Source organism: Equus caballus, chromosome 8 (assembly GCF_041296265.1).
Source record: "Equus caballus isolate H_3958 breed thoroughbred chromosome 8, TB-T2T, whole genome shotgun sequence".
Classification (NCBI taxonomy): Eukaryota; Metazoa; Chordata; class Mammalia; order Perissodactyla; family Equidae; genus Equus; species Equus caballus.
In genome coordinates, this window is record NC_091691.1 from 74,011,280 (window position 1) to 74,026,356 (window position 15,077).

A 15,077-nucleotide genomic window follows, 5' to 3' on the forward strand; every position below is an offset into this window, starting at 1 on the left:
AATTCCCCCTCCCAGACCACAGGGACCACAGACGGGCAGCAGAACCCACCTTGGACAGGAACCAACCTGCAGAACTGCCCTTGTTGTTGTGGCCAACATTGATCTTCATCAGCTGCCCCAAATCGGGGGCATCCAGCATGAACTTGTCTTCAGCTCCCTTTTCAAAGTTGTTCTTTTCATTCTCCAGCCTGCGCTCCCCTGTGTGCACATACACGCGAGAAAATCACAAAGGAGACCTGGCGAGGAGAGAACCGACGGCAGACCTTAACGGTCCACCCACTGAAGAAGGGTCTCAACGCTCAACCAGTTGGGGAGGTTGAGTGTGGGCAGTGGGTACAGGTGGTACCTGGGCAGTCTCTGTACGTCCACTCGATTTTGCTATGAACCTAAAAATGCTCTAAAAAATGAAGTTTATTCATTTAACAAGAAGTCAACAAGGATAGCTTCACCCTGAGATCTGTGGGCCCCTTAACCCCTCCAGCCTTCAGTTAAGGCAGAGACTTGCCTTCTGTGTGGCTTGTGCCCGGGACCCGTAACTGGGCTTCTGATTTCTGCCTTAGCCCGGAGTCCGCATCCTAGTAAACCAATTTGCACCCCCATCCCTAGACCTGAGGCCCTGTCTTTCTTTACCAGTTGCTTGAACTAGGAGCCCAACCATGGTAGTTGGTATATATGGCTGGAAGCCTGACATCAGCCGACAAACCTCCTTCAGCCTGACTCCTTTTCTGGAAAACAGCAATGATAACCATCATCAGACACAGCCAGTTGCTTAACGTAGTTTTTTTTTTTCCCTCACTATTCCTCATCACAATCCAAGAGGGAGGTATTATTAACTCTGTCTTGCAGATGAGTAAACTGAGACTTAGAGAAGTTAAAGAACTTGCCAAAAGTCACCCAGGTGATAAGCACATAATTAGGACTCGTTCTAATCTGTTCTTTCTACTTTGCAAGTTTCCGTTATCACATTCCAGGTCTACAGGTCACATTAACCCTCACAAACCCACCGAAGCACCAGCTTTTTGCTAAGCCATCCTGTTTTCCTTCTTCTCTAAAATTTGATTCTTTAAATTTTAAATTGCCACAATTCAAAAATATAGAAAATAATATAAGACATCCATGTACCCACCACCCGGATTTAAGAGGTATAGCAGACGTTAAGATTTTGTCTAATTTACTTAGACCTTTCTCTTTTCTAAAGGAAATAAAACACAACAGATAGGTCTAAAGTCTCACGGTCCATCCCCCCTCTCCCACACCCTCCCCTAAGTAAACGCCATCCTCCATTGGTGTGAATCGTACCTGAATTTTTGTTTGCACGTCTGTATCCATAAATAAAATACAATATTTTTGCATGTGTTGGAATTAAACATAAATAATGTCACAGTGCACATCTCTCTGTCTCGAGTTCCTCGTCTGTACAATGGGGATGGAAATGGCACCGCCTCGTGGCCTCCACTGTGAGGATTAACTGGGTTAATACACTCGAGGCCCTCAGGGCGGCGCTGGAGCATGGTACATGCCATGTTAGCGACTGAGGTTATTGCTACTGCTCCTGTGATCCTCGTCGTATCATCATCCTCATACACCCTTGTGCAACTTACTTTTTTTCAGTTAATATTACGCTTTTGAGATCATCTGTTGATGTTAATAACTTCATTCGTCCAACTGCTGTGTAACAGTCATTGAATGAAGAAAACACTATTATGTGTGCATTCTTCTACTGACGGACTTTTAGATTGTTTCTAGTTTTTTGCTACTGTAAATGCACTGAAATGGACTCTTTTGTACCCACCTTCTGCTGCACATTTGTAAGAACTGCTCTGGATAGACATCTACAGTGTTGCTGGGTCCTGGGGTGGGCGCCTCTTCAACGTATCAGGTGTTGCAAAATTGCCCTCCAAAATGGTTGTACGACATCAGTTACCATCAGCAGTGCGTGAGGGTTCCCATTCCCCACAATCTTTATTAACATACGTACTTTTAAATTTTGTTTCAGTGTGTGCACAGTGGTATTTCATTGTGGTTTTAATTTGCGTTCCCTCGATTATTTGGAGAGATCGAACATACATATATATTGTTCGTATATAGATTTTGAGAGACTGGCCATTTACACCTTGCTCTTCTGTCATTTTTCTGTTCATATATTTTATTTTTCTATTCTTTCCTTTGTCTATGATATCTCTTATCATAAAGACTTTTTTCTTGTTTTAATGGGCTTTATCGATATTTTCCTTTGTTGTTTGTGCTTTTAGCGAATACATCAAGAAACTCCACCCTAAATTGAGATTTTAAAAAGACCTTCTCTTAAAGTTTCTTCTAAAAATTCCATAATTTTCTCTTTCACACTTAAGTCTTTTAGTCCACCCGGAAGTTAGATTTGTGTATGGTGAAAGGTAAAAAGATGCAATTTTATCTTTCTCATATGGTTAGAGAATTGTTTAAACACCAGTAATTGAATATTTCATCCTTTTCTCTCTGATTTATAATGCCACCTCTCTGTGTTTCTAGACTCTTTATTCTGTTCTATTAGTTTATTTGTTTATGCTTCTATCCATACCACAGTTTTAGTTCTTAGAGATCTGCAATGTCTTAATACCTGGCAGGGTAAATTTCCCCGTATTATTAATACTGTCAATGTTATTTTCATTATTCAAAGTTGTCTTGGCAATTCTTAGCCCAATATGGACATGAATTTTAATAGCAGCTTAAGCTGTGGGATATCGCCTCTTGGGAATTTGACTGAAATTGCATTACAGTTACAGAATAACCTGGGAAATTTGACGATCTTCACGAAATTGAGTCTTTTCTCATCCATGAGGATAATATATTTCTCCATTTATTTAGGTATTCTTGTCTATCCTTAAATAAAAATTTATATTTTTTCCAGAAAGCTCTTTTGTTAGTTTTTCTTAGGCACCTTGTAAATGCTATTATAAATTGTATATTTTTAAATTAAATGTTTGCTTGATGTTTTTATCAATATTTGTTTATTAATCCTGTATCCAGCACCTTTATAAACTTTCTCTCTCATTGGTTCTAATGATTTGTAAATTCTCCTGGATTTTATACATGGTCATTATTTTTTCTGAAAATTAAAGATTGTTTCTAAATAGAGTGAGAGGCTGAAGTGCCTTCTAATTTTATTGGCATAAGTTCAAAGAATGTTGTCTATATGTTAATGATTTATTTAAGTTTATTAAGACTTGTGTTGTGATTTAGCATGTGGTCATTATATTCTTGAAAAGAATGTGTATTCTCTATCAGTTGGATGCAGAAATCTACGTACTTCCACTAGATCAAGCTTACTAACTGTGTAGTTAAAACCTTCTGTGCACATACTAAATTTTTATCAGTTCGACTTATCAGTTATTGAGAGTGTTGTGTTCACATCTTCCATATGATTAGGTACTTTTCAAGTTTCTCCAAGAATTTTGTTAATTTTTGGTCTACATATTTTGGGAATATGTTAAATTCATACAAGTTCAGAATTATTATATCTTCCAAGTTAATTATCCCTTCTATCATTGTCTAATATACTTATTTCTAATCAAGTGTTTTGCCTTGAAGTTTGATAGATATTAATATAACTACACCAGCTTCTCCCCTGTTGTTGATATGTTCCTGGTATACTTTATTCCATCTTATTTATTCTAAGCCTTTCCATATCATATTTTAAGCTGGATTTTATTTCTTTTCATTTAATGTGAGACTATCCTTTAATTGATAAGTTTCATTTGTTTCTATTTATTGTGTTATTTAGACATTTACCTTACTTTGGCTGTCAGCCATGCTTTTTCTTTGCTTCTCTTTTCTCATTTCCTGCCTTCTATTGGTTGATTGAATTTTTATTCCCTTTTATTCCCTCTACTGGTTCAGAAGTTATTCATTTCTACTTTTTGGTGGTAAACTTTACAATTTTAATATGCATACTTGACTTATGACTTTTAAGATCTTTCTCTTTGCCTTCGGTTTTACCACAGTGTATGTAAATGTGGATCCGTTTTTATTTATCCTGTTCAATGACTCATTTTGTCACTTTAATCTGAAGATTCATATCTTTGTTCAATTCTGAAAAAAGTTTCAGCCATTATCCTTCAAATATTGCCTCTCACCTATTTTATATGTTCTGTTTCTGGAACTCCTGTTCAACACCTGTCAGAACTTATTCTCTCCTCCAGGTCTCATAATCTCTCATTTATATTTTCCAACCCTTTGTTTCTCTGCATATTTTGTTCATATTTATCTCACGGTTCACTAATTTTCTATTCAGTGGTTTCTAATTGTGCTCTTTAACCCCTCCATTAAGTGTTTATATTTAATAACTCTATTTTCATTTCCTGCATTTCTGTTTACTGTATTTTTCAAGGTGTCTTGTTACTTTATTGAATTGTTTCTTTCACATTTATGGTCAGTATAAACATACTTAAGTTATAGCCTTTCTAAGATTTCTCCTTTATGGGAAATTCTGGAGGATTTAATCTTACTGTTTGTGGAGTCTCTTAGAGTTTAGTCTTGGTGGATGTGTCCTCGAGTGATTTGTAGTTTTGGAAAGTGAACTCATCGCCAGTGCTGTATCTGTGGGAATCTCACACAGTCTTGCTAAGGTATCTGCCAAGCGCCAAAGGGTATTACTGCATGGAACCAATTTCCCGTCCCTGAGGGAGAGAGGTTCCCAAATCGCACTCTAGTGCAAAGTCAGACCTCAGGCCCACCTGTGTGCAGGCCTGAGGTACCAGTTTCTCAGCATTTGTCTTTTTAATCACAGCTCTTGCGGAGATAAGTTTACTGTACTGACGAGCCAGTTTTTTCCTAATCTCTTTTTTCATGGAAGACATTCCTGTGAAGCTTCAGGGTTCCTGGCTTTATGTGCGGTTCTAATTTTGCGTATCTTGCCTCATGCAGGGCCAAGATCTCATTTTCTGACCCAAATGGGTATGAAAATCCATCCTGGAGATGGTTGAACACGAAAGCTCCCTCCTCCCAAGAACCAGTGTCAATGCACAGCTAACACCTGGGCTTTGAGTTCCCGCTTCATTTCTGGCACCTGGAGATTACATTTTTCTTATAAGCTCAGCAATGCATTTTTAATTATTTAATGCATTGTGTGCAAAATTCACATGTCTCTGCAGCTTTTCTGACTCCCATGCTATGCCATTAAATTGGCAGAAGCCGGAGAGGACCACCTGTCTCAGTTCTGCCGGCCTGCACTTTGCCCCAACACCTGCAGCTGTCTGTGCCCTCAGTTCTTGTTCCACCTGAGAGGCCAAGTCTGCTTCGACCCCCTGGCCCCATTCTGGTCTGCCCCAATCCACTTCACTGAACCATGCCATGCCCAGCTGCATCCCCAAATATAATTCAACATGGGTGTGGAGCTAAGGGAGACAAAGAGAGTGAGTGAAAATGAGTTCCCCAGAGATGTGGAGCTTGAGTCTGTTCTAGGATGCAGGACTATTTAAATTCAACCCCCAAACCAAGCACACTTTATTCTGAAAACACATCACACACATAAATTTTATAAGATGGGCACCTCGCTGCCCAGGGAAGGCCATGACAAACCACATGGCAAGAAGAGAGATGCTGAACAGCAGAACCTAGAGGAGACTGGAATTGCCTTCCTCTGCCAGGAGGGTGGGAAACAGCCCACCGAAGAAGCAGTTCTGGGCATGGCTTGCATTACCTGTGTCTCCATACTCTCCAAAGATATTGATGAAGACGTCGGCATCAGTCCCTGCACCAATGACATCACCAGTGTACACCTTGACTTCATACTTGTTACCTGCGAATGAGGACAGAGAAAGCCTCAGCTCGTTGGGATCCTGAGGAGAGAAGAAGAGAGGTCCCAAAGCAGCTACCACACCATCCCCTTTCCCTCCAGCAATGCATGAGTTGTCCCCATTACTGTCAGTAGCCAAGCAAGAAACAAATCGCCTGATATTGGTTCCAAATGGTTTTTGCTAAACTGCATGCATAGCAAAAATCAGAGGTAGAAGGGACTTCTCTTTTCATCTACTAACGTGTTGCCTTGGGCTGCGTCAGTCAACCCAAATCCAAGGTGCCACCCTCAACCAACTCACCAGCATGTGTCCCTTGGCTATTGAGATGACTCTAACTGGGCCCCCTGCATCTACTCTGCCTTCTCCTATCTGTTCTCTACACTACATCACAGTATAAAAATTTACTGGAGATAGTGGATTATGCAAATGAAATCAAACTTATATGTAAATTTCAAGGCCATCACCAATGCAAAGGCTAGAGGCACCAACAGAAGCCAGCAAATGCATGCTTAGGGATTACCTCATTTGAAGACCTGTATCTGCTTCCTATACCTTTGCTCCATTTATTGAACAGAAATCCATTCTCTATAACCCCCAAATGCCTCAGCCTTCTCCATGGCCTTGAGAGGGGATGGGGCTCAATGGAAACTTGACGACATCATGACCCCTGCCCAGGTCTCCCCAGCTGGAGCTTGCCTTAGGGTGGAGGGCAAAGGGCAGGGGTTGCAGTGTGGTACAGAAAAGAGACCCCTCTAGATTTTCTTCCTGTGCTGACAGTTTCAAGAACTGAGGCAACTTTCCCTTCCTTTTCCCTTCCTGTAATGGTTTTCTATTTTTTGTGTAGCAGAATCCTGTTTTCAGATGTCTCAAGCCCAATATGTGAAGCTGATAAAAATTAGAGCTTTTTGGGGACCAGACCAGTAGTGTAGCAGTTAAGTTCGCACATTCTGCTTTGGCAGCCCAGGGTTTGCCAGTTCGGAACCCGGGCACGGGCCTATGCACTGCTTATCAAGCCATGCTGTGCCAGGCATCCCACATATAAAGTAGAGGAAGATGGGCACAGATGTTAGCTCAGGGCCAATCTTCCTGAGCGAAAAGAGGAGGATTGGCGGCAGATGTTAGCTCAGGGCTAATCTTCCTCAGGAAGAAAAAAATAGGGCTGTCTCAATTGAGGCAAGAATCTCAGACCCTCCGCTTACCTCCACCCTAGAGACTTCCCTGATGTCCCAGCCCTCAGGGCTCTTTCTCTTCTGCCCTCCGTGGCTCCGTCATGTTGTCTGTGTCAATGTTTTCCAAGTTTCGTCAATTACTGCCTTGTACTGTTTGCTGTTTCTTGCAGGCGAGGCCTTTAAGTTCCTCAAGAACTTAAAAGACGGCTGGGAAAAGGACTTCCTTCTCTTCTGTAGCCTCCCACAGCCCCCAGGGCAATACTGGGCACAGGTTAGAGTCTCACTGAGTATGTCGAAAAGTGAATTGAATCGGGTTTCCTGAAGCTCAAAGTCCCAGGGAAGTTGCTCAGGGCAAAGGACTCAGGTGGGAGATGAGGAGAAAACCCAATTGCGTCCCTTCCCCATCTCAAGTCGTGCCCAGCAGTACAGGGCTGGCCCCTCTAGAGATGCCACAGTGCAGAATACTGCGGGAGACCCGCAGGACACTCCACCCCTACAGCCCTGAAGGCTGGTCTTTGACCTGCTGAGGACCCTAAGCCAAGAGGGAGCAACGTCTTCTCTTTCTCTTCTCAATCTTCACTTGGTGAAACCCATCAAAGGGGAGGGAAGACCCTCCAATCCTTGTCCCCAACTGAAGGCTCCAACAGGACAATCGTTCTCAGATCCCCACTGCCTCTTGCTTCCCCATGAAGACCCTCTGAGATGGGAGATAGAATCAGGGCCTTCAGAAGAGGACAGACCCTGGCAACCCTCAGGTCAGTGGCTTGAAACTCAGGCCAAGTTCAGGCTACCTGGAGAGCTTGTTAACAAGGCAGATTTCCAGGTTCCCCTTCCCGAGATGCTGAGTCGTGTGGTTGTAAAGGACCAGGAAGGCCTCAGTCACATCCAACTGCTTGTGCCCTTGATCATCTTCCAAGTTGCAGAGGCCTTCCACTGGGGAGTTGGTTCTTTCCTCCCCTGGCTGGTAGGGCCTCTGAGAACCATTCATTTTGGTTCAAGTCCTTTCTCAGATTCAGTCCAGGGCTCCCTTCACACAGAGGCAAGACTCCTCTGCAGGGTGGCAAGATGCCCAAGGCCCCCTGACCAGTGGTGCCAGGGTGGGGTGGGGACTGGGAAAGGCTCTGAAGGCCACTGTTGAGCATGGGTCAGTCAGAAGGGGCAGGAGGACTCCAGAGGGAACTGGGCGCAGCGAGGCAGGAGAAAGGATGAGGGGAGCTGGGAAGCATTTGTAGAAGGAGTATCAGACATTCCGAATCATGGCAGGAGGCAGAATTTGAGTTAGTGGGTTGAATTATAAAGAGGAATATTTTAGCTCACCAATAGAAATAGTTTCTAGTAGCTATGGCTGTCCCACAAAGGACTGAGACGCCCTTGGGGGAAGTGAGTTTCCCATCCCCAGAGACACCTAAGCAGTCACTGTGTGCCAAGCACATTGATGGAGAGCCATCTGTCAGGGATGCTGCAGAGAAAATGCCAGAGGTGAGGGAATGTGAGAACACCAAGGATGCTTTTCAATCTGCAATCCCACGACACTTGACCAGGAAAGGCAGCCCTGCAGAGTGTGGAGGGAAGCCAGGAGAGCAGGGGAGCATCTCAGAAGATGAGGGAGGTACCCAAGGCCGGTGCGCGTGAGGCCTGGAAAACGGGAGCTGCAGGCAGGGCTTTGGGAACACACAGCATCCCTGTCCTGGGAAAGCCCAGAGAAGCAGAGCTTCGGGACTGAAGTGAGGCCATGTGGGAGACAAGCCAAGGGCAGGGGATCAAGGGACCAGACAGAGCTGGAGTAGGAAGGAGCTTCCAGGCCTTTCCAGCTGAGGCAGACAAGGGACCCACTCCCAGGGATCAAAAGTCAAGTGAACAGAGTGCGGGAAGAAGTCAATTCTGGAACAAGACTGGACTGTCTTCTAGACTCTGTGGAACTTTCTATGGCAAGATGGAGCCCTGGGTCCCCATGCAGCTGGCTGGGTGGAGAGCAGGATCCCCATGTGTCAGGTGACCTTTGATCACACGGAGGAAAGGCCAAGAGCTGCAGGGGGGTGGGGGGACACACCTTACAAACCACTCTTTAAAAGGCCCCATAGATGGACAATGAGGCCTACTATGCTACTCTTCTCCTTCTTTCTTCCACATTTCCTCTTCAAGCAGAACCCCATACTATCTGATTTGCCATTTTCCAAACAAGGCCTAGGGCCCAGTGCCAATCCTAAACTGTGATTAAATGCATATGTTGATGGAAGAGCAAGGCTGAATAAGAGCAGGGCTTCGTTCTCTCATGGTCGGCCAGCTGTCAGCGCAGGGTATCAAGCCTTCCTCTGAGATGGTCATAGGAGACCCCCCCACCCCCACCCTGGTTTCCTGTGATCAGAATTTCAATAAGTGCAAACTTGCCATCTGGTCACAAGTGGGTTTTTCAGCCAGAGGGGAAGGTGAAGGGTCAATCAAATGCCTGCCCCAGAGGCCACCGGGAACAAGGCAGTCAGGAGAAGATGAGGAGAAGAAAGGGTTGAAAGAGAATGGCCAGGGCTGACTCACCTTCTTGGGCAAATAATACTAAACATTCACAAAGGTCTTGCAGTTCACAAGGAACTTGCACATCCTTGATGTCATCTGATCCATACAGTGGCCACATAATATAGGCGAGGCAGGTACTATTGACATCCTCATTGACAGAAAGGAAGCTGAGGCTCGGAGGGCAAGGTGGCTTGCCCCAGGACGCACAGCTGTTAAAAGATGCAAGAGCGGCTCAAAGCCAGGTGTCTTGTCTCTGAGTCCAGGGCTCTTTCCAGCATCCCTCATGGCCTTTTGTGATCTAAGCCAAGGGTCAGCAACACTTTTCTGTAAGTGCCAGATAATAAATATTCTAGGCCTTACAGGCCACTTGGTCCCTGTTGCAACCACTCAGCTCTGCCACTCTGTTACCGAAGCAGCCATACCCAACTCAATGTGAACACTGTGTACACAAACGGGCCTGGCTGTGTTCCAACAAAACTTTATTTATGGACGCTGACATTTGGTGCTGCTTTCCCTGCCCCCGCAAGGCTGTGTGACTGGGCTTAGCCTGATGCTCCCCCAAGTCCAGTGGAGAAGGGGCTGTCTGGGGGTTCCTGAAGGTGGGGACAGATGGCAGCACCAGCTCTGCAACCTTGGGCATTGTGCCTTCAGCTCATTGCCTGGCTGAGAGGGAGCAAGGAGCAGAGATGGGAAGACAGAGCAAGGTCAAGGTGGAGAAGGGGAAAGCAAGGCGTTCATTGCCCTTCCTGAGCAAGCACAGGAGAAGCAGGGCCTAGTGATGCATCTCGGGAATTGTCACCCAAGCCCCAACTCTAGAGCTGGCCTGTGGTTTACCCATTTGGGATCTTAGCTGCTATAAAATCCTCCCTAGAGCTAGTTTCCCTCTGGCCTTTTGGCAGGTCTACCATTAGCCCATACAGCACCTTTGTGTACATTAGGAAGAGAGATCCCTTCTTCAAGACACTTTACTGCCATCTGTTGGATAATTGTGACAATAAACACACAAATCTATAAACTCCAAGATGTGAAAAGTGTCTCCTTATGGAGTGGCACTTGTGCAGTGTACCACCTGCACATCTGCACTCAGCAACCCTACCTTTCAGGTAGTAGACTCCTTCCACTCAAGGTCAGTGTGAGCCCAAAGAGGTTAAACTGATTTGAGCATCGATCTGAACAATATACAATAACGGAGACAGACCAGAGATGAAGCTGATCACAGAGTGCCTTCCAAAGCCAAACAGAATTGAGCTGGGGACCTGTACAGACAGCGTAGTTGCAGCCTAAAAGCAGATTGCCGCCTCAAGGCCACAGCATCGGGTGGCCTGTGTCCTTCTCATCCTGCCCAGGGGATACACAAGACCCGCCTCACCCTGTTCTTCCCCTGCAGGCCCCATGGCAGAGGCACAAGGCTGCTCCCTCCAGATGGAAATCTGTCCCATGCAGGCCAGGCGGAAGCTGCCTGCGTGGGCTTCCAGAAAAGGCAGGCACTGGAAGGCCCTAGCTGCCTCCTGTGCCGGGTGCGCCAGCCGCCCCCACAGCCTCCCCTGCACTCTGTCTGGAACAGTCAGCACACAGCCAAGACAGAACACATCAAAGAGTCACCCTGGGTGGCGGGGGAAGGCACAACCATGAGGGGGCCGGAACCCCCGACTCCTGGTGCCACATGCACAGCTGAGCCCAGCTGAGCTGCTTGTCACGTTCCCGACGACAGAAGTCAAGCTAATGCCCCCGTCTCGCTTGCGAAGAAGGGACCATCCCACACAACGTGATTTGAGCCTCAAGAAGCTCACGTGGTCCAGGCTTTTTTGGGAAGCAGAGAATCATGAATGAACTGGTGATGAGCTGACGCTTGGAGTTTCTTTCCCTGCCTCTCATCCATTCTCAGATCCTGTGTAATTAGCACGTGCCTTTATTTGTCTGGGCAAGTGAGGGGTGAGGAGGGGGTTGGAAGGAGGATGACCGGACTTGATTTTACCCCCAACCGAATCCACAGTGGTTCCTGCACCGACAGCCATCATTTCCGCTCACTGAGAGCCAGACGTGGGGAAGTGAGATCTCGCCGGCTCTGCGTAGGAGGAGATGAAAACCTTGAGGAGAGAAATTCAGCAGGGTTGCCCCGGGGTTGGGGGACAAGGTGGAATGTTCTCCCCCAGCCAGGGAAGGTCCCTGACAACTCAACCCTGCACAGGTGTGGGGAGGGTGTGGTCAGCGGAATCCAAGGATGAGCAGCAATGCTCCGTGCCCAGAGCTGGGCCATGGCCACTGACCCATGCACGCCCTCCCGGCCAGCGGGCTCGAGTTCTCCCTTCCTGCAGGCTGCCCCCAGAAGCTTTCCCCTTCCTTCTCAAGGGTCCAGAAGCCAGAATCTCTCACCCAGCTTCACCCTATTCTTCAAATAGGACTGGAACTTTTTTGCTTTCTCTAGAATGCCCTCAAACTCACTGCCTTAGCAGATGCATCTGCTCATCAAAATAATAATAAAAAGAGCCTCTATTCCTTACTGAGGACCTACTATAGGTCAGTCACACCTATTACCTCATTGAATCCTCACGATGACAGACCCTATTGCTACTATTGTCACCACTTACTGATAAAGTGATGGAAGCAGGAGGTTAAGAAAGTGTAACCATGGGGCTGGCCCCGTGGCCCAGTGGTTAAGTTTGCCCACTTGGCTTCAGCGGCCTAGGGTTTCACTGGTTCGGATCCTGGGTGCAGACATGGCACTGCTCATCAGGCCATGCTGAGGCAGCATCCCACATGCCACAACTAGAAGGACCGACAACTAAAAAGATATACAACTATATACTGGGGGGATTTGGGGAGAAAATAAAAAAGAAGATTGGCAATAGTTGTTAGCTCAGGTGCCAATCTTTAAAAAAAATTTAAAAAAAGAAAGTTAACCAAGTCGAGACCCCGCCATTAGAAAGGGTGAAAGCCAGATGCAGACTCAAGGGATCTGGACAAGAAACTCTCCCTGAGCTGTCACCCACCCTGGCAGTTTGAGCTTAAACTCCACCTCCCAGAGCTGCTGTGCTCCACTCCAGAACTCCTGGGGTCTATGTCACTTATTTGGCACTTAACAGGTGCTCAAACAAGCCGTGGGTTTGACCTCAGCTGAGTCCAGTTATGCAACATTAAACCATCACTCAGTCCTTAATAGTTGCTCATGAGAAGTAATCAAGAAAAAGCACTCTACCCCTTTAGCACTCCCAGATAAATATGCATCTAATAAGTCTTCCTGAGAAACTGTACTGTAAGCCTGAGGTTATCAGGTGTTGAAACAGTATGGAGATAAACTTTCACTCCATTTAGCTCATCGTGCTCATCCTCCATCCAGTTCATCTCGAAGCCCACGGAGCTATTTCCACATGCCCCTCAGTCGCTCATCTTCCTTGGCTCCCTCTCCTGCTGCTCTGCAGAAGACCCATCCCGTCCACTTGCACGCTCTGCAACCTCAGCTCCATTTCTTCCCTTTCCAACCCCGGCTCCACTCCACTGCTGGAGTGTATCCTCCCATAGCTCTGGGAAAGCGGCACTTCTCAGACGCTGCTGGAGGAACAGAACGCAGACAGCCGTCCTAGGGGGTGGGTGATACTACATGCTAACATTCTGCAAACCCCCGCAGCCAACAATTCAATCCCTGTGCATAATAAATAGTTTATACTAGGAAATAATTGTGTTCATAGATTACCTATAAAGACATCTATCACAGCATTGTTAATAATAACAAAAAACTGAGAACAACCTTAAAATATCCAAATGGTGGATTGTTGGGGTGAATTGTGGTATTTATCCATTCATGGAATACCATGCAGCCATTTAAAATAATGGTTTAGATTATTCAATGCTAGAATAGAATATTGAGTGTAAAAACCTGGGTCACAAAGTTGACTGTAATACAATACCATTTTTAATCAATATGTAGTGTTTAACATATTCAGGCACAAAAAAAGAACAGGAAGGAAATTCACCCAAGTGTTAACAGGAGCATCTCCAAGGCTATCCTACGCAGTGATGAAGTTCAAGGCTCTGGGTTTGCTCTTGGCTCCATCACTTATATGCAAATTACTTAACCTCTCTGCGCTCAGTTTTCCTCATCTGTAAAATGGAGATAATAATAATACCTCCCTTGTGGAACTGTTGTGAAGATGATAGATAGATAGATAGATAGATAGATAGATAGATAGATCAGAAAGTTGCTTGACTCTAAGTGCCCAATAAAATTTAGCTATTATCACTTTGGGGTGATGGGATTATTGAAGATTTTATTCTTCTTCTTCTTATTCTTACTTTTTTGAAATTTTTGACAACAGCCATATTTTACCCTGTAGTTGAAAACTAAAGATTGAAGTCACCTAAAGTTAATACTTGAATGAGTCATGCTCTCTGGAGTCCAGGGGAAGCTGTTGCAAACTCCTGCGAGTCTATACGACACCCGTAAAGAAAACCCGTGCACGTGACGGACACTTTTACGTCCTCCAGCCGACTCTGACACCAGCCAATTTTGAGCTGGTCAGAGTGACTGTGAGGCTGGAGGGAGGATTGAAGACCGGACGGAGGAAGAAAGAAAGCAGAAGCAAGGGCCGCCAGGTACGCCTCCAGCCCCAGGCAGGCGGGAACCCCTTCTCTGACACCCGCTGGGCTCACTCTGGCCAACACTTGGAGCTCAGGGGAGGGGTCCAGCAGGAAAACATTGCTGGCTGGAATGGACACCCACCGCTGGATCAGGCCGAGGCAATGTCTGCCTCATAAGTGCAGATTTTCAAGCATACAAAATGCAGCTCTAAGGACGTGTTAGCTCCACAAATAGAAAAAAAAAAAAAAGGGTTATTATAAACACCTATCTGAAAGTCAAAGTAACCTAGTATGGGGCAATTATACAATTGCATGCATTCCCCAAAGGTTCTGGCTGCTGGGTTGAAAGAGAGCATGTCTGGCAGTGGTCTTGGGGAAGCTGAGGCCTCAGTGAAGCTGTGAGTTGAAGGGCCTGATCTCAGCTCTGTGAACAAGACGCTGTGTCATCAGAGCCCTTCAGTTCTCTCAAGTGCCCTCGTTCTGTTTGAAAGCCTAGCAAACTCTTTCTCAACCACGAAGTCTCAGCTTGGGCATCACCTCCTCCATGAAGCCCTCCTGATTCCTCCTTCCTCTATGCTTCCGTTGGCCTGGGTCAGCCTCCACTTAGAACAGTCTACCTCTTTGCACTGTGATTATTTACTGGTCCAACTCTCTCCCCTTTAGACTCTAAGCTTCTAGATAGAAAGGCCCCTACATATTTACCCTGAGCACAGGATTCGGTGCATAGAAGATTCCCAGTAAGTGCCCATTGAATGACTGAATGACACTGGAGGAGCACAAGCTGGCTTCTTGAGCCCAGGGCTCTAGCTTTGCCCATAGTTACACTGTGTGACCAAGAGCAGGTGGCTTACCCTCCCTGGGCTTCCATTTTCTCTTCTATAAAATGGAGGAAGAATAGATAAGGTCCCTTTGGGTCCTGAATTTCTCTGATATTCTTCATTGAGGCCTCATTTGAAACAGTTCTCTTCTTCCCACTCTTTCCGGAGACAATTTTCTGCAATGCTAAGTGGGAGCAGATGAGGTGGGCGGGAAGCTGCTGTGAGGTTCA

General features: G+C 45.9%; 1 protein-coding gene across 2 annotated transcripts in view; it reads right to left on the minus strand.

Annotated features, from left to right (window-relative positions):
* Nucleotides 1-15,077, minus strand: part of LOXHD1 (lipoxygenase homology PLAT domains 1) — a 168,601-nt gene that overhangs the window by 128,346 nt on the left and 25,178 nt on the right. For both annotated transcript variants that reach the window (XM_070275638.1, XM_070275637.1), the window contains exons 5-6: nt 5,678-5,776; nt 50-198 (exon numbers count right to left, since the gene is read on the minus strand). In XM_070275638.1, coding sequence (XP_070131739.1) covers nt 50-198; nt 5,678-5,776 — 248 coding nt within the window. The remainder of the gene's footprint in view (nt 1-49; nt 199-5,677; nt 5,777-15,077) is intronic.